The following is a 19,712-nucleotide window of genomic DNA, read 5'->3' as shown; positions in this document are numbered from 1 at the left end:
GTCTATGGGACAATGTTAAGAGATAGGGAACCGGTTCCCATAGAAAGTCTATGGAGCAATGTTAAGAGATAGGGAACTGGTTCCCATAGGAAGTCTATGGGGCAATGTTAAGAGATAGGGAACCGGTTCCCATATGAAGTCTATGGGACAATGTTAAGAGATAGGGAACCGGTTCCCATAGGAAGTCTATGGGGCAATGTTAAGAGATAGGAGACCGGTTTAAAACTGAACAAACTAAATTATATAGAAGCGTAGATGTGTTGACCACGCAGCTGCGCTCTTGCACAATGTGGGGGTGGGGGGGGAGGGGATTACTGAGGCCACGTACATTATGCGTGTGCATTATGCGACCCCTTTGAACGTGTCCTTCCTGTCTATTGTGTTTATTAAAATCGCCCTACCAATGGTAATCCCTGTTGAAGTACGCTTCCCTTTGTGAGTATGCATTAATTTAATGTATTATTTTAACGACACATTCATATACTTCGGCTATCTAACCCCAAAACCTCTATTATGGATGATATTGGTCCCGAAATCCGACGTGTTAAACTCGAGTGTATGTGTCTTCTTGGTTCTTTCGGTGAAGTCACGTAGAATGGAAACAATAAAAATAATAAAATAAAACATAATAAAATAATATAATGTTTTATTTTATAATTTTTATTGTTTACATTCTACGTGACTTTACCGAAAGAACCAAGAAGATGAATCCCTGCAGTCACGAAAGCTTAAAATCGAGTGTATGTGTTTAATATTTTGGACGTGTTTTTTATGGTAATTTTATTGAATATGGAGAGGTTACCAGCGCCTCGCACACGTCCAGAGACCTCGTGGGCCTCTGTGGTGGCTACGAGCCTTCCCTCCAGGGCATTGCTCACATCCACCACAGCGTTACCGTCCGTCACCGCGGATGAAGTAGCGGATTCTTTTTACAGAACTTTACTCGTGGCAGGGGAATGCCAAACAAGAGGGGGCTCTTCTTCAGAGAAAAACAAACGAATCAAGGGGACGTGGGAGCGTGGCGTAAGGTGTAGAAAGCTGTAAGCGCCAGGCTACCGTGGGCTCACCTCGCAATCAACAGGAGTCGAGGAGTGGTGGTTGCTCATGCATCCACCGAAGATGCATATAAGTCGAGTTAGATTCCTTCTATGTCCTCCTACATTATTATCCAACTATACTCAGATGTATGCATATGTATGCATATATTTAATTTCTAAACTAGGGACGGATATGCGAACTGGGGGTGCGGGATTAGAATTGCACTATAATTATAAGGATCGCATTGTGGTCGCAATATAATTTGCTGAATGTGCAATCTCAATGGATTGGAATAGCTATTTAACCGCACCATCCTAATCAAAACTCGTTGAGTAAATTTATTGTTCCAATTGTAAGCATTCGTTTCTCTGTTAGATCACGTAACATGTTATTCATCATCATCATCACGATCAATGGGCAAAGGGCGCGTAGGTGTGAAGTGCACATTTTGTACGCCTGCGTATACCATGAACCATAACAAAGGAAACACTACAACAAGACGAGCACTCGTGTGTGCATGTACATGCATTTGTGTGCATATGTATGTAGGAACAAACGTGCGTGTTCGCAGTGGAACGCAATCCTAGTTGACGAGCAATGCTTTGTATGTACACTCGTGTGTTTATGTACACTGCGTTGCATATCTGTATGTACACCCATGTATATGCACACTCGTGTGTATATGTATGCACATTCGTCTATGTATATACACTGCTATGCCCACTCGTGTGTGGGTGTGTGTTTTGTACAAAGAATTGAGGGGCAACGTGGTGATGAATGCGGCACCACAACAGGGAACTACAGGGATGAGACTCCCCGCTCGTGGTGCTAAATTAATGAAAACAGCGCCACTGAGCGGACAGAGCCCCGCCCCTACAGCTCGTGCGTGTGACGTCATGAGTGTGACGTCACGAGTGTGATCAGCGGACAGCCACGATGCTGCCAGGTGAGGGTCAACTTGTGTGCTGGAGATGCTTCACCTGAAACTCGCCTCCACCCGTGTTCGCTATGAAGATTGTAGCAATAAGGGACGATTAGTCATCTTTAACATGTCAGGTCTTTATTGTTCTGCAAGTAAATTAACCTTCTTGGTTCTTTCGGTAAAGTCACGAAGAAGGGAAATAATAAAACAATTAAAATAAACATAATACAATTATTGTATTATGTTTTATTTTCTTCTTCATCTTCTTGGTTCTTTCGGTAAAGTCACGTAGAAGGGAAATAATAAAATAATAATTGTATAAAGTAATTAAATTGAGTAAATTTGTAATTATTATTTTATTATTTAATACAAATAAAACACGATACAATTATTTTATAAATGTGAATTTTTATTATTTTATTATTTCGTAGAAACACATGCACACTCGTGTGTGAATGCACACCGCTGTGTAGACAGTCGTGTTTATAAGCACACTTGTATGTGTATGTCTACTCGTCAGTGTATTTTTAATGAAGGGTATGGTTGAAATAACGTACGATCAGTCATCTTTAAAAACAATTCAGGTCTTCATTAATCTGCAAGAAAATTCACGTTAATACTCGTATTTGAAATTTTTATTAATACGCTTGCTCAAACAGGAAGGAACTAGGCAAATTATTTCCCAATAGGAATTCAACAGTTAAAACATATTCTGAAAATCTAACACGTGAACGTCGATTTCCCCATTGACGTCCTTTTCGACTGAAGCCATTCGTCCAGAAGTCCAAGCCATCAAACACAAGAACAACGAACGTGCAATCCACGCACTCTCTGAAACCTATTATTTTAAGTTATTTTATTTATTACACAATGATAAAAATATAAAGAACATGTTTAAAATATTGAGCAAAGTTGTGATCACAGTATTTCTCCAACTTTAGCTCAACACTACCACTTAACCACGAGAGTAAAATTAGAAATTGAACCACCACACAACCACTGCGCTTCACAACACATCAACAAGTAGTCCGATAGGACTACAAAGCACCACCTTAACGTGACGAAGTCTAGAATAAACTTTAACACGCAATTAGCTGTGAGAAGATGACATGGCACCTTCTACCATAAACACCACACATTTACCAGTCCCGATTATACAACCACCAGACGAAGCAACGCATCTATAGAAGTATAACATTGTTGTCATCCTGAAATAAGTGAACACTTCTGGAACTTAAAAGGAAGGCTTTCATCTGAACACATTATAGAGCATTCACAACATCACTCTAGCTTGGGGTACTGGAAATCACGAAAATAATATTTCGTACCTTATTAACTGATCTAACAGAGACACAAACATGCATATTCCAGGACTTCAAGAGTTAACAGAAGTACTCAAAACTTTGACTCTCCAGCCATTCCAGCAGCCATCTCTCAGTATCCACCTGCATGGGGTCGAAAGAGGAATTGTCGTCAGGGCTCATTACATCCAGCAACCTCTCAGGATCCAACTGCATGAGGTCAAAAAAGGAATTGTTGTCAGGACTCATGACATCCACTACATCTAGGCATCTCTCAGGATCCACCTGTATATGATCGACAGATGCACTTTTTTCAGGACTCATTGCTGCCCTTTGCATTACACCTTTTGATTTCACTTTCCTATCATTGCGGATCTTCTGATGCTTGTTTCGGGGTGATGACCGTGAATATGTCCTCTCCCTCGGAGAGCAATTGATTCGCTTTTCACCCGAGTGTGTCTTCTGGTGCCTGTGAAGATGTGATGTCTGTGCAAATGCCTTCAAACAAACAGAGCACTTGAATGGCTTCTCGCCCGTGTGTGTTTTCTGGTGAGTGTTAAGATTTGATTTCTGTGAAAATGTCTTCCCACACACAGAGCACTTGAACGGCTTCTCGCCTGTGTGTGTTTTCTGGTGACTGTTGAGAGTTGATTTCTGTGCAAATGCCTTCTCACAAACAGAGCAATTGAACGGCTTCTCGCCCGTGTGTGTCTTCTGGTGATTGTGTAGAATTGTTTTCCTTGCAAATGCCTTCCCACAAACAGAGCACTTGAATGGCTTCTCACCCGTGTGTGTCATCTGGTGAGTATCAAGATGTGATTTTCGTGAAAATTCCTTCCCACACACAGAGCAATTGAACGGCTTCTGGCCCGTGTGTGCGTGGCGCTGTGGAGAGAGTATCTGCTCCATGTGACTGATTCTTCAGAGCAGAGTAACAGTCGCGTGTGTTGTTGAGAGTCAAAGGCACCCTTTAAGCTGCGTGGATGTCTGGCTCAAATCGCCAAAAAGCAAACTCTCACTAACGTCTAACCGACACACAGTAACGTCTCGTAAGTCGGGCTACACGCGACTACCAGTTGTATCCACTAACGAAGACACTTACTTGTTGATGCATTGTATTTTAACCTTAATACGTATGTACATCTTACTGCGTAATTGTACACTTCTGTTTGAATAATTACATACATCTCCATGCATAATTCCGTGCTTCCTGTGAATTTGCTAATATTCACCCGACAATGTCCTCTAAACTGCAGTGATTCATCTTCATGGTTCTTTCGGTAAAGTCACGTAGAAGGGAAGTAATAAAATAATACAAATAAAACATAATAAAATAATTCTCACGACGGAAGAGATGGAGGACGAGACAAAGGAGGAGGTGGAGGAGGTGCAGGTGGTGGAGGTGGTGATGCAGGCTCGTGAAGGACGCTACTGGGCAGTTGGAGGCAGTCGCCCTCCAACAACAACGGAGGGCGGAGGAGCGACGCTCACAACAACGAGCGGAGCGCCGGGTGGCTAAAGCACAACAAGTTGGTACAGTATGGGACACAGATGGTGCATCAGCCAGTCATCTCGGTCATTTCGGTCAGTCGACCCGTGGCACCTGCTGGGTCTGCCCCGTGACCTCCTGCCGTCTGGCGTTCGACACTTCACGTGGCCTCAAGGTGCACTTGGCCTGGCACAAGCGTCGTGGTGACGTCACCGCCACTTAGTGGCGAATGGCGGTTGTTGTTGTATTTACACTCGTTCATGGACACGTGTGGGTCTGTACACGTGTGTATGTATGTACAATAGTACGTGCTCGCACATTTGTGTGTGTATTGGAACGCAATCCCTGAGCATGCACACTGCTGTATACGTGCACATGTGTTTATTTACATTGCTGTGTGCAATTACACTGTGCATGTATCTATACCCCGATGCATTTACACTCATTTGTGCATCTATACATATGTGTTGTATGTATAGATGCACAAATGGGTGTACGCACTCGTGTATGCATGTGCACCCGTGTGTGTATGTACAAAGCGGTGTGTATGCACATTCGTGCATTTTCCTACAGCACTGTGTATGTCCACTCGTGTGTGGGTGTGTGTACAAGGGAGTGTGTATGTGTGTACCCGTGTAAGTATGTGTAGTGGAACAGACAACTTATTTTCATATTGTGTCGTACAAATAATTGAGGGGCAACGTGGTGATGAATGCGGCACCACAACAGGGAACTACAGGGATGAGACTCCCCGCTCGTGGTGCTAAATTAATGAAAACAGCGCCACTGAGCGGACAGAGCCCCGCCCCTACAGCTCGTGCGTGTGACGTCATGAGTGTGACGTCATGAGTGTGATCAGCGGACAGCCACGATGCTGGCGGGTGAGGGTCAACTTGTGTGCTGGAGATGCTTCACCTGAAACTCGCCTACACACGTGTTCGCTATGAACATTGCAGCAATAAGGGACGATTAGTCATCTTTAACATGTCAGGTTTTCATTGTTCTGCAAGAAAATTAAAGTTAAAACTCGTAGAAACACATGCACACTCGTGTGTGAATGCACACCGCTGTATAGACAGTCGTGTTTATAAGCACACTTGTGTGTGTATGTCTACTCGTCCGTGTTTTTTAAAGAAAGGATATGGTTGAAATAACGTACGATCAGTCATCTTTAAAAACAATTCAGGTCTTTATTAATCTGCAAGAAAATTCACGTTAACAGTCGTATCGAAATATTTATTAATACGCTTGCTCAAACAGGAAGGAACTGGGCAAATTATTTCCCAATTTTCTACAGTTAAAACATATTCTTAAAATCTAACACGTAAACGTCGATTTCCCCATTGACATCCTTTTCGACTGAAGCCATTCGTCCAGAAGTCCAAGCCATCAAACACAAGAACAACGAACGTGCAATCCAGGCACACTCTGAAACCTATTATTAAGTTATTTATTTATTACACAATGATAAAAAAATTCAAGAACATGTTTAAAATATAGAGCAAAGTTGTGATCACAGTATTTCTCCAACTTTAGCTAAACAAAACCACTTAACCACGAGAGTACAATTATAAATTGAACCACCACACAACCACTGCGCTTCACAACACATCAACAAGTAGTCCGATAGGACTACAAAGCACCACCTTAACGTGACGACGTCTAGAATAAACTTCAACACGCAATTAGCTGTGAGAAGATGACCATAAACACCACACATTTACCAGTCCCGATGATACAACCACCAGACGAAGCAACGCATCTATAGAAGTATAACATTGTTGTCATCCTGAAATAAGTGAACACTTCTGGAACTTAAAAGGAATACGTTCATCTGAACACATTATAGAGCATTCACAACATCACTCTATTTCGATTTAAAGCTTTCGTGACTGCAGGGATCAATCTTCTTGGTTCTTTTGGTAAAGTCACGTAGAAGTGAAGTAATAAAATAATAAAAATAAAACATAATGAAATAATTTTCACGAATTTTCGGCCACAACGCAAGCAGCCATCTTCAGGTGGAGAATAGGTCTGTCAAGTAGACAGAGTCTGAATGACTACTTGACAGACCTGTTCTCCACCTGAATACGGCTGCTTGCGTTGTGGCCGAAACATCAATCTAGCTTGGAGACGCATCATCGCGAGATGAAGTGTGCTGAGGAGAAGCGTCTGGAGCAAGAGGAGGAGAAGTGTCTCGCCAACGTGAAACGCGTCGAGGAGGAGAAGCGCCTCGTGCAGGAGCAGCGCCTCGCCAGCATTGCTACCATCATCACCACCGCTACCGCCGGCACCTCCACTACCACCACTGCCGCCACTACCATCACCACCACAGCCGCCACCGAAACCACCGCCACCACCGCCGCCACCATCACCGCCACCACCGCCACCGCCGCCACCACTACCGCCGCCACCACCACCACTACCGACGGCACCATCACCACCGCTACCATCACCACCACCACTACCGCCGGCACCTCCACCAACACCCCTGCCACCACCACCACAGCTGCCACCACCACCGCCACCGCTACCACCACCGCCACCATCACCGCCGCCACCGCCACTGCCGCCACCACCACCATCACCGCCACCACCACCACCGCCACCACCATCACCGCCGCCACCATCACCGCAGTAACCACTGCCACCGCCACCACCGCTGCCACCACCACCATCACCACCACCACTCCAGTGCAGGGCCCGATTGCTCCAAGCTTTGGAGAAGAGGACTTCCAAGCAGAGAAGATGGAGAAGAAGACAGAGTTGGAACAAGAAGAGGAGAAGGTGGAGGTGGTGGAGGACGAGGAGGTTGAGGAGGAACAAGAGGAGGAGAAGGTGGAGGTGGTGGAGGACGAGGAGGTTGAGGAGGAACAGGAGGATAGAATGGAGAACACAGAGAAGGGAGAAAAGATGGTGGTGGACGACGAAGAGGTAGAGATGGAGGACGAGACAAAGGAGGAGGTGCAGGTGGTGGAGGTGGTGATGCAGGCTCGTGAAGGACGCTACTGGGCAGTTGGAGGCAGTCGCCCTCCAACAACAACGGAGGGAGGAGGAGCGACGCTCACAACAATGAGCGGAGCGCCGGGTGGCCAAAGCACAGCAAGTTGGTACAGTAGGGGGCACAGGTGGTGCATCAGCCAGTCATCTCGGTCATCTCGGTCAGTCGACCCGTGGCACCTGCTGGGTCTGCCCCGTGACCTCCTGCCAGCGGGCGTTCGGCACTTCACATGGTAGCCTCAAGGTGCACTTGGCCTGGCACAAGCGTCGTGGTGGAGTCACCGCCACTTAGTGGCGAATGGCGGTTGTTGTTGTTGTTGTTGATGCAGGGAAAGAAGAGGAAGCGAGGGGGCCTTGCTCGCGTGGCGAGAGCGATCACCTCACTCCTCCGCCGCGTGCTGCTTTGTGGTGGCATGTCCACCACACAGTAGGGGTGGTTGTTGTGGTCGTGGATCGCTGCCAACCATGACCACTATCACCAGACTACCCACCCACCCCGTGACACATCCCAGGCACACACCCCGTGATACACGTCACACACACACACACCACATGGTTCCCCAGAGAGACGGTGCCACTGGGACCACAGCTGTGGAAGAAATCTGAGCAGCAGATGCCAGGACTACAGTGGAGAACGACTGCTATCAAGACACCTCACACAACAAACACACACGGGACTAGCCTAAAAAAAACTAGCCGGCCCCATCTTGGACTAATAGGTGCAAGTTAATACTGTTCTGAACCTGTTTAATAAACATATTTAAGGACACTCGTGTTGAGCATGGCGCTTTTAGCAAACGAGTGTGTTTTGTTATAATTTCTGTCATAAACTTTGAATAATCATCTGAATGGTTTAGCTTGTAAGCGTGGTTTATAATAACGTTACGCAAAAAAAAACAATCGTCATCTTCTAGTCTGTAACATACGACCTTCGGTGTGTATATACACCAGTGTGTATGTGTTCAATATTTTGCACGTATTTAAAATTTTCGACGAGTTTTTTTGCTAATTGCATTGACTATTGAGGGGTTACCAGCCCCTCGCACCCGTCCAAAGACCTCGTTGGGCCACTGTGGTGGCTACGAGCCTTCCCTCCGGGACATTGCTCACATCCACCACAGCGTCACCGTCCGACACCGTCAATGAAGGAAGGGGGTTGTTTTGTCAAAACTTTACTCCTGGCAGGGGATTGATAAACAACAGGGAGTGCCTCCTTCTGATAAACAAAAAAACGAATGAAGGGGGCGTGGGAGCGTGGCGTAAGGTGTGGAAAGCTGTAAGTCACAGGTATCAATCGAATTGGGTCAATGACACCAGCACACGAATGGTGGGGTCGTTTGGAATGATGTTGCATTGATGAAAGATTAAGTTCTCCGACGTTGCATTTCATGAACTTTACATTCAATTGTTATTTTTTGAATTTACAATCTGCATATCTAGCTATTAGCTTATGTAATCTGGCTATTGAGCTTAATCCTGAATACGTATATTCATGTCACCGCAAAATTCGTGTTAATTTGCTAATATTCACCCTGCAATGTGCTGCAAACTTCTGCCAGTTCAAAGGCGTTACCAGGGAAATGCAGACTGAAGTATTTTTGTCATACACTTTTAATGATAATCTAAATGGCATCGCTTGTAAGCGTGTGTGTATTTACACTGCTGTGTAAGTACACTTGACTTTGACTCGTGTGTGTGTGTACACGTGTTTGTTGTAAGCATTGTACAGTTAACGAACGCTTAGATAACTTTAAAAAATTAGATTTTTATTAATCTGCAAAACACTATTGACGTTAATATTGCTGTGCATGCACACTCGCGTGTGTGTAGAGGTAGTGTAGTGGTTAGCGCACAGCTCAATTCTCGGTCACGTTAAATTCATGCTCACGGCCAACACCAGGGAATGTGGCCCAACAGTCGGTGGCAGACGCCATGTAAGGCGACAAGTGCCTTCAGTGTGTGCGAGTGTTCGGGAACGCGGAGGCTCAGGTGTGAATGTCGGGATGAAGGGGTCATCCTGCGGTGGATCGCGAGCGTATCGGGTGGTCCCAGAGACACGCAGGGTGGGTGATCTAAACTATTCAAAACAAACCACACCCTCTTGAAATGCCTGAAGTTTTTTCTTCTTCTTCTTGGTTCTTTTGGTAAAGTCACGTAGAAGGGAAGTAATAAAATAATAAAAATAAAGCATAATAAAACAATTCTCACGACGTTTCGGCCACAACGCAAGTAGCCGTCCTCAGGTGATAACCAGGTCTGTCGAGGCGACAGCGTCTTGTTGAAACAGCAAACGTGCTTGGAGCATTTATATAAGCTGGGTTGGAAGGGGGGGGGGGGGGGAAGGGCGCCTTGACAAACTAATTTGCATATCAAGAGGAATTTAGCATATTTATGGGAAATCCAGGTATGTGATTAGTACTACTTATGCCCGTGCATTATGCAGGATTAGCAGCATCAAAGGGAGGGGCTATGGGAAATGCAGGTATGTGATTAGTACTACTTATGCCCGTGCATTATGCAGGATTAGCAGCATCAAAGGGAGGGGATATGGGAAATGCAGGTATGTGATTAGTACAACTCATGCCTGAAGTTTTGGCTGATAAAAAATAAAATAGTGGCGGCGATAAAGTGGAGCCTGGAAAAGTGGGCACGAACCAAAAGCGCCGCGTTTATATCCCCGCTCTAACCCCACAGTCTTGCCGAGCTGCTACTTACAGCTGGAAGCTTTCAGGAATTCAACAGTTAAAAAATCAATACGTTAACGTCAAATAATCATACTGTGTATATGTAATGTAGTAACTCGGCGGGAGACGACTTCACGGGTAACACACTCTTTATTTTATCAAACTCGTTCACAGGTGACTAACACCTACTTTGTATCTCGGGTGACAAACACCCACTTAGCTACTCGGCGACAAACGCCACTGAGCTACTCGGATGACCAACATCCACTTAGCTACTCGGCGACTAACGCCCCTGAGCTACTCGGGACACTCCCTGCCCGGGGTATCCGTCTCGACTGTGGGTCCCCAGCCCGACCCACGGGGGCGTCGGACCCCGGGTCCCACAGCCTCGCCTCCGAGCCACACAGGGCCCCGGTCCCCACAAGGACGGCGGGACTAGGGGTCTCGTGGCACTAGGTCTTCAGCTCCGTCTTCGGGTCTTCAACTGGGTAACTCTCCCCGAGTGCTCTCGCGCGTCCCCCTTTATACCCCACCTGCGGACGTGGCTGCGAGCACCCACTTATTCGACCAATCGCCGGGCGCTGGCTACGATCCTCTTTTCCCACATCTCATCGTGCCTCACCACTCACGCCGCGCCGCCCCGTCATCTGTCACTCCCGGCGCGCGCGTCCACACCACGCCCACAACGCGTGCCCAACCCCGCACCCCGCGCCGCCCCGTGATCCATCACTGTCACAGTCGGCGCACGTCAATACCACCACTACATATATATGAATCCATTGAAAGGGCAGATCCAGCAGTGGATAGTGTGATTTTAATACGACCACAATGTGATACTAGTAATTATAATGCAATTCAAATCCCGCGGCCCGCAGTTGTCATGTCTGTTTTCCATATCGATACATACTGCGGTAAATGTGAGCAATGTCCTAGAGGGAAGGCTCATAGCCATCACAGCGGCCAACGAGGTCTCCCGACTGTTGCGTGAAAACACGTGGAAAATATATAGACACATGAGTGCACACAGCACTGTACATACACAGCAGCGTTACAACACACGGGACTTTCTGCTATAGACTGAAATGTGATAATAGTTGCGTTACATTATAATAAACAACGCTTACAAACTATACCATCCAGATGGGTATCCACGGCAATTGCAACCATTTTAATTGAGCGAATATAACAATTCACCTTCGTTGTCTAGACACACCCTCATCAACAAGTGTCCTTAAACATAGTTATAAAACCACGTCAACACGCTATGAAGCATGCACCTCTTAGTTAAAGTATATATCGATCAACATTGTGATATCTTAGGCGTTATTTCACAGTTAAGGCCGATACATTGATAGACGTTTACAGGCCATTGTTAATGTGCAAACTAACAACATGCACATGATTATGCAAGGAGATGCCCATCCGTATTCAAAAGCATTCGAACAATTATGCAGTGAAATGCAAAATTCAACTTAGGCTTGAGCACAATGGCCACATGAGATTAGGTTTGTTAGATATGAGGAGAGTTACTTCCGAGAATAACAATTGCATGCAAGGAAGTTCATGAAGAAAATGTAAATTATTCTAGAGAAATTTCATAAATGGGAAGAATAATCTCAACCAGTGTGCCGTAGCAAATGCAAACAAATGGAATGAAAAAAACTAAACTAATTTCTTCACTACACTCATTAAACATGGGGCAACCATTTAAAATATTATTAATGATTCCAATCGTTTGGAGTCGAAACAGAGGGAATTAGAATTGAATGCGTATTTTTTCAAAAGTATAACGTACTTCAGTGTTGTGGGGCATCTAAGATTTATATCGTCAGTTTAACCTGTGAAACTTTGAATAATCATCTGAATGGTTTAGCTTCATAATAAAGAAACGCAACAAAAACAATCACCTTTTAGTCTGTAACATACTACTTTCGGTGTGTATATACAGCAGTGTGTATGTGTTCAATATTTTGCACGTGTTTAAATTTTGTGACGAGTTTTTTTGGTAATTGCATTGACTATTGAGGGGTTACCAGCCCCTCGCACCCGTCCAAAGACCTCGTGGGCCACTGTGGTGGCTACGAGCCTTCCCTCCGGGACATTGCTCACATCCACCACAGCGTTACCGTCCGACACCGTCAATGAAGGAAGGGGGTTGTTTTTTCAAAACTTTACTCGTGGCAGGGGATTGGCAAACAACAGGGAGTGCCTCCTTCTGAGAAACAAAAAAATTAACCCGTAAAAACAAAGTTTTTCACTATAAATCCATTATATGCGTGGCGTCTAGAGTCCTCTCGTCCTCTGGCTTGAGATGGCTGCCACATATGGGTCAGATGATTGCCTACCACCATTAAGCAATTGGTAAATAAATATAAAAAAAAATTCCCCTAAAAAGTGTAAAATTTTGGAAATATTTTGTTCAAGAAATACATTGTCACGCACAACGAGTCTGTGTGCAAAATGTCAGCTCGATTGGATCTCGGGAAGTGGGTTAAAAAACGACCGAAAGATTTGCACGGTCGTAAGCGCGCAAGCAAGCAAGTGAACTTAATATAAAGGATTTAAAAACGAATGAAGGGGGCGTGGGAGCGTGGCGTAAGGTGTGTAAAGCTTAAAGTCACAGGTATCAATCGAATTGGGTCAATGACACCAGCACACGAATGGTGGGGTCGTTTGGAATGATGTTGCATTGATGAAAGATGAAGTTCTCCGACGTTGCATTTCATGAACTTTACATTCAATTGTTATTTTTGGAAATTACAATCTGCATATCTAGCAACAGAGCTGCTCTATCTTCTTGGTTCTTTCGGTAAAGTCACGTAGAAGGGAAATAATAAAATAAAATAAATAAAACATAATAAAATAATTCTCACGACGTTTCGGAGGCAACACAAGCTTCCGTCTTCAGGTGGAACCGTCACAGCACGATAGCTGTATCAAGTAAGAGAAATTCTAAGAAAACAGTCCTTGTATATATGCTGGTTGAGGGTGGGAGGATATTATTATTGTGAGGTTCGATGCGGCTGAAACACGCTGTTAGGAATGAGCCTTTGTTGTGTAGGCTGGTTGAACTCGGAGGTTCTAAGAGTTTGCATATCAAGAGGAATTTAGCATATGTATGGGAAATGCAGATATGGGATTAGTCATTACTTGTGGAATCTTTTCTATTGAGCTTAATCCTGAATACGCATATTCATCTCACCGCATAATTCGCGTTAATTTTCTAATATTCACCCTGCAATGTGCTGCAAACTGCTGCATGTTCAAAGGCGTTACCAGGGAAATGCAGACTGAAGTATTAAAATTGTGATTTGAACTAAGAGGTGCAAATTTATACTGTACTGACGTTGTTTTCTAAATATATTTACGGACACTCGTGTTGAGCGGGGTGCTTCTAGACAACGATTGTGTTATATCATTATTTATTTAATAAACTTTGAATAATCATCTGAATGTTAAAGCTTGTAAGCATGTTTCTTTTTAAAATGTCCATATTAGAGGTTTTTGGGTTAGATCGCGTAAATATATAAATGTGTCGTTGAAACCCGCCACCACCCTACACAGCCAACTAGTAAGGGTTGTCACGTAAACAGAACGTGGAAATGCGTCACTAGTACAGCACTAACCGGTGTGTTGGAGAGCCAAGCCACAACATTCACAATCTGAGTACGACTTTTCGCCAGTAATTACAACTAGCTTCATCAGGCGACAGACAGATTTGTGAAGTCTTACTGTTTTGTTAGGGGACCGGTTCCCATAAAAAGTCTATGGGGCAATGTTAAGAGATAGGGAACCGGTTCCCATAGGAAGTCTACGGGCAATGTTAAGAGATAGGGAACCGGTTCCCATAGGAAGTCTATGGGGCAATGTTAAGAGATAGGGAACCGGTTCCCATTGGAAGTCTATGGGGCAATGTTAAGAGATAGGGAACCGGTTCCCATAGTAAGTCTATGGGGCAATGTTAAGAGATAGAGAACCGGTTCCCATAGGAAGTCTATGGGGCAATGTTAAGAGATAGGGAACCGGTTCCCATAGAAAGTCTTTGGAGCAATGTTAAGAGATAGGGGACCGGTTCCCATAGGAAGTCTATGGGGCAATGTTAAGAGATAGGGAACCGGTTCCCATACGAAGTCTATGGGGCAATGTTAAGAGATAGGGAACCGGTTCCCATAGGAAGTCTATGGGGCCATGTTAAGAGATAGGTAACCGGTTCCCATACGAAGTCTATGGGGCAATGTTAAGAGATAGGGAACCGGTTCCCATAGGAAGTCTATGGGGCAATGTTAAGAGATAGGAGACCGGTTTAAAACTAAACAAACTAAATTATATAGAAGCGTAGATGTGTTGACCACGCAGCTGCGCTCTTGCACAATGTGGGGGTGGGGGGGGGAGGGGATTACTGAGGCCACGTACATTATGCGTGTGCATTATGCGAGCCCTTTGAACGTGTCCTTCCTGTCTATTGTGTTTATTAAAATAGCCCTACCAATGGTAATCCCTGTTGAAGTACGCTTCCCTTTGTGAGTATGCATTTATCTAATGTATAATTTTAACGACACATTCATATACTTCCGAGATCTAATCCCAAAACCTCTATTATGGATGATATTGGTCCCGAAATCCGACGTGTTAAACTCGAGTGTATGTGTCTTCTTGGTTCTTTCGGTAAAGTCACGTAGAATGGAAACAATAAAAATAATAAAATAAAACATAATAAAATAACATAATGTTTTATTTTATTATTTTTATTGTTTACATTCTACGTGACTTTACCGAAAGAACCAAGAAGATGAATCCCTGCAGTCACGAAAGCTTTAAATCGAGTGTATGTGTTTAATATTTTGGACGTGTTTTTTATGGTAATTTTATTGAATATGGAGAGGTTACCAGCGCCTCGCACACGTCCAGAGACCTCGTGGGCCTCTGTGGTGACTACGAGCCTTCCCTCCAGGGCATTGCTCACATCCACCACAGCGTTACCGTCCGTCACCGCGGATGAAGTAGCGGATTCTTTTTACAGAACTTTACTCGTGGCAGGGGAATGCCAAACAACAGGGGGCTCTTCTTCAGAGAAAAACAAACGAATCAAGGGGACGTGGGAGCGTGGCGTAAGGTGTAGAAAGCTGTAAGCGCCAGGCTACCGTGGGCTCACCTCGCAATCAACAGGAGTCGAGGAGTGGTGGTTGCTCATGCATTCCCCGAAGATGCATATAAGTCGAGTTAGATTCCTTCTATGTCCTCCTACATTATTATCCAACTATACTCAGATGTATGCATATGTATGCATATATTTAATTTCTAAACTAGGGACGGATATGCGAACTGGGGGTGCGGGATTAGAATTGCACTATAATTATAAGGATCGCATTGTGGTCGCAATATAATTTGCTGAATGTGCAATCTCAATGGATTGGAATAGCTATTTAACCGCACCATCCTAATCAAAACTCGTTGAGTAAATTTATTGTTCCAATTGTAAGCATTCGTTTCTCTGTTAGATCACGTAACATGTTATTCATCATCATCATCACGATCAATGGGCAAAGGGCGCGTAGGTGTGAAGTGCACATTTTGTACGCCTGCGTATACCATGAACCATAACAAAGGAAACACTACAACAAGACGAGCACTCGTGTGTGCATGTACATGCATTTGTGTGCATATGTATGTAGGAACAAACGTGCGTGTTCGCAGTGGAACGCAATCCTAGTTGACGAGCAATGCTTTGTATGTACACTCGTGTGTTTATGTACACTGCGTTGCATATCTGTATGTACACCCATGTATATGCACACTCGTGTGTATATGTATGCACATTCGTCTATGTATATACACTGCTATGCCCACTCGTGTGTGGGTGTGTGTTTTGTACAAAGAATTGAGGGGCAACGTGGTGATGAATGCGGCACCACAACAGGGAACTACAGGGATGAGACTCCCCGCTCGTGGTGCTAAATTAATGAAAACAGCGCCACTGAGCGGACAGAGCCCCGCCCCTACAGCTCGTGCGTGTGACGTCATGAGTGTGACGTCATGAGTGTGATCAGCGGACAGCCACGATGCTGCCAGGTGAGGGTCAACTTGTGTGCTGGAGATGCTTCACCTGAAACTCGCCTCCACACGTGTTCGCTATGAAGATTGTAGCAATAAGGGACGATTAGTCATCTTTAACATGTCAGGTCTTTATTGTTCTGCAAGTAAATTAACCTTCTTGGTTCTTTCGGTAAAGTCACGAAGAAGGGAAATAATAAAATAATTAAAATAAACATAATACAATTATTGTATTATGTTTTATTTTCTTCTTCATCTTCTTGGTTCTTTCGGTAAAGTCACGTAGAAGGGAAATAATAAAATAATAATTGTATAAAGTAATTAAATTGAGTAAATTTTTAATTATTATTTTTTTATTTAATACAAATAAAACACGATAAAATTATTTTATAAATGTGAATTTTTATTATTTTATTATTTCCCTTCTTCAATAAGGGACGAGTAGTCATCTTTAACATGTCAGGACTTTATTGCTCTACAAGAAAATTAAAGTTAAAACTCGTAGAAACACATGCACACTCGTGTGTGAATGCACACCGCTGTATAGACAGTCGTGTTTATAAGCACACTTGTATGTGTATGTCTACTCGTCAGTGTATTTTTAATGAAGGGTATGGTTGAAATAACGTACGATCAGTCATCTTTAAAAACAATTCAGGTCTTTATTAATCTGCAAGAAAATTCACGTTAATACTCGTATTTGAATTTTTTATTAATACGCTTGCTCAAACAGGAAGGAACTAGGCAAATTATTTCCCAATAGGAATTCAACAGTTAAAACATATTCTGAAAATCTAACACGTGAACGTCGATTTCCCCATTGACGTCCTTTTCGACTGAAGCCATTCGTCCAGAAGTCCAAGCCATCAAACACAAGAACAACGAACGTGCAATCCACGCACTCTCTGAAACCTATTATTTTAAGTTATTTTATTTATTACACAATGATAAAAATATAAAGAACATGTTTAAAATAATGAGCAAAGTTGTGATCACAGTATTTCTCCAACTTTAGCTCAACACTACCACTTAACCACGAGAGTAAAATTAGAAATTGAACCACCACACAACCACTGCGCTTCACAACACATCAACAAGTAGTCCGATAGGACTACAAAGCACCACCTTAACGTGACGAAGTCTAGAATAAACTTTAACACGCAATTAGCTGTGAGAAGATGACATGGCACCTTCTACCATAAACACCACACATTTACCAGACCCGATTATACAACCACCAGACGAAGCAACGCATCTATAGAAGTATAACATTGTTGTCATCCTGAAATAAGTGAACACTTCTGGAACTTAAAAGGAAGGCTTTCATCTGAACACATTATAGAGCATTCACAACATCACTCTAGCTTGGGGTACTGGAAATCACGAAAATAATATTTCGTACCTTATTAACTGATCTAACAGAGACACAAACATGCATATTCCAGGACTTCAAGAGTTAACAGAAGTACTCAAAACTTTGACTCTCCAGCCATTCCAGCAGCCATCTCTCAGTATCCACCTGCATGGGGTCGAAAGAGGAATTGTTGTCAGGGCTCATGACATCCAGCAACCTCTCAGGATCCAACTGCATGAGGTCAAAAAAGGAATTGTTGTCAGGACAAATGACATCCACTACATTTAGGCATCTCTCAGGATCCACCTGTATATGATCGACAGATGCACTTTTTTCAGGACTCATTGCTGCCCTTTGCATTAAACCTTTTGATTTCACTTCCCTATCATTGCGGATCTTCTTATGCTTGTTTCGGGGTGTTGACCGTGAATATGTCCTCTCCCTCGGAGAGCAATTGATTCGCTTTTCACCCGAGTGTGTCTTCTGGTGCCTGTGAAGATGTGATGTCTGTGCAAATGCCTTCAAACAAACAGAGCACTTGAATGGCTTCTCGCCCGTGTGTGTTTTCTGGTGAGTGTTAAGATTTGATTTCTGTGAAAATGTCTTCCCACACACAGAGCACTTGAATGGCTTCTCGCCCGTGTGTGTTTTCTGGTGACTGTGAAGATGTGCTGACCGTGCAAATGCCTTCCCACACACAGAGCAATTGAACGGCTTCTCACCTGTGTGTGTTTTCTGGTGATTGCATAGAATTGTTTTCCGTGAAAATGCCTTCCCACACACAGAGCAATTGAATGGCTTCTCGTCCGTGTGTGTCTTCTGGTGTCTGTTAAGTGTTGATTTCTGTGAAAATGCCTTCCCACACACAAAGCATTTGAATGGCTTCTCGCCCATGTGTGTTTTCTGGTGAGTGTTCAGATCTGATTTCCGTGCAAATGCCTTCCCACATGCAGAGCAATCGAACGGCTTCTCGCCCGTGTGTGTCTTCTGGTGACTGTGAAGATTTGATTTACGTACAAATTTCTTTCCACACACAGAGCACTTGAATGTCATCTCGTCCGTGTGTGCGTGGCGCTGTGGAGAGTTTATCTGCTCCATGTGACTGATTCTTCAGAGCAGAGTAACAGTCGTGGGTGTTGTTGAGAGTTATGCTGCGTGAATGTCTAAATAAAATCCACACAAGCAAACTCTCACTAAAGTCTAACCGAGACAGTAACGCCACCTAAGTTGAACTACACACGCGATTACTAGTTTATCCACTCACGAAGGCACTTACTTGTTGATGCACGGTGTGTCAATGTCCCTGTAACCCGTCTGAAGAGATCGAACTCTCCCAGTCGCCACGCAATCGTGCTCACCAGGCTGGGTCTCGCAGGAGAAGGGTAATCTTCAGAGCGAAGAGTCAAGCGTCTTTCCTCAGCGAAATCCCTCTCGAAATGGTCTTGAGGTCTGATTTTAAGCCCCTTATAACTCCCTCTAGCATTCAAATCCTTTGTTCTCGTCTTGGATTATCATGGACTTTGCATTCAATTGTTAATTTTTACATTAACAATTCGCATATATAGCAACATAGCTTAGCTAATATTTCCATTGTAATTAAACATTAATACGTATGTACATCTCACTGCATAATTGTACGCATAATTCAGTGCTTCCTGTGAATCTGCTAATATTCACCCGGCTATGTCCTGTAAACTGCTGCAGGTTTAGAAGATTTAACAGCGACATACAGTTCGAAGTATAGAAATGAAGATGTCGAGTTTGATTTGGACTAAGAGGTGCAAGTTTATTCTGTGCTGAACCTGTTTAATAAACCTATTTAAGGACATTCGTGTTGAAAATGGTGCGTCTAACAAACAAGTGTGTTATATAA

General features: G+C 43.9%; 1 protein-coding gene across 1 annotated transcript in view; it reads right to left on the bottom strand.

Annotated features, from left to right (window-relative positions):
* LOC144738296 (uncharacterized) overlaps positions 1–18,892 on the bottom strand; it is a 29,267-nt gene extending 10,375 nt beyond the window's left edge. The window contains 3 exon segments of the mRNA XM_078621302.1: positions 3,289–3,301; positions 3,665–4,139; positions 18,319–18,892. Of these exon segments, the coding sequence (XP_078477428.1) occupies positions 3,289–3,301; positions 3,665–4,139; positions 18,319–18,892 (1,062 nt within the window).
* Positions 18,893–19,712: the final 820 nt, after the last annotated feature.

Source organism: Lampetra planeri, chromosome 81 (genome assembly GCF_965212315.1).
Source record: "Lampetra planeri chromosome 81, kcLamPlan1.2.h2, whole genome shotgun sequence".
In the NCBI taxonomy this organism is placed as follows: Eukaryota; Metazoa; Chordata; class Hyperoartia; order Petromyzontiformes; family Petromyzontidae; genus Lampetra; species Lampetra planeri.
This window is presented reverse-complemented; position numbering and strand designations above follow the sequence as displayed.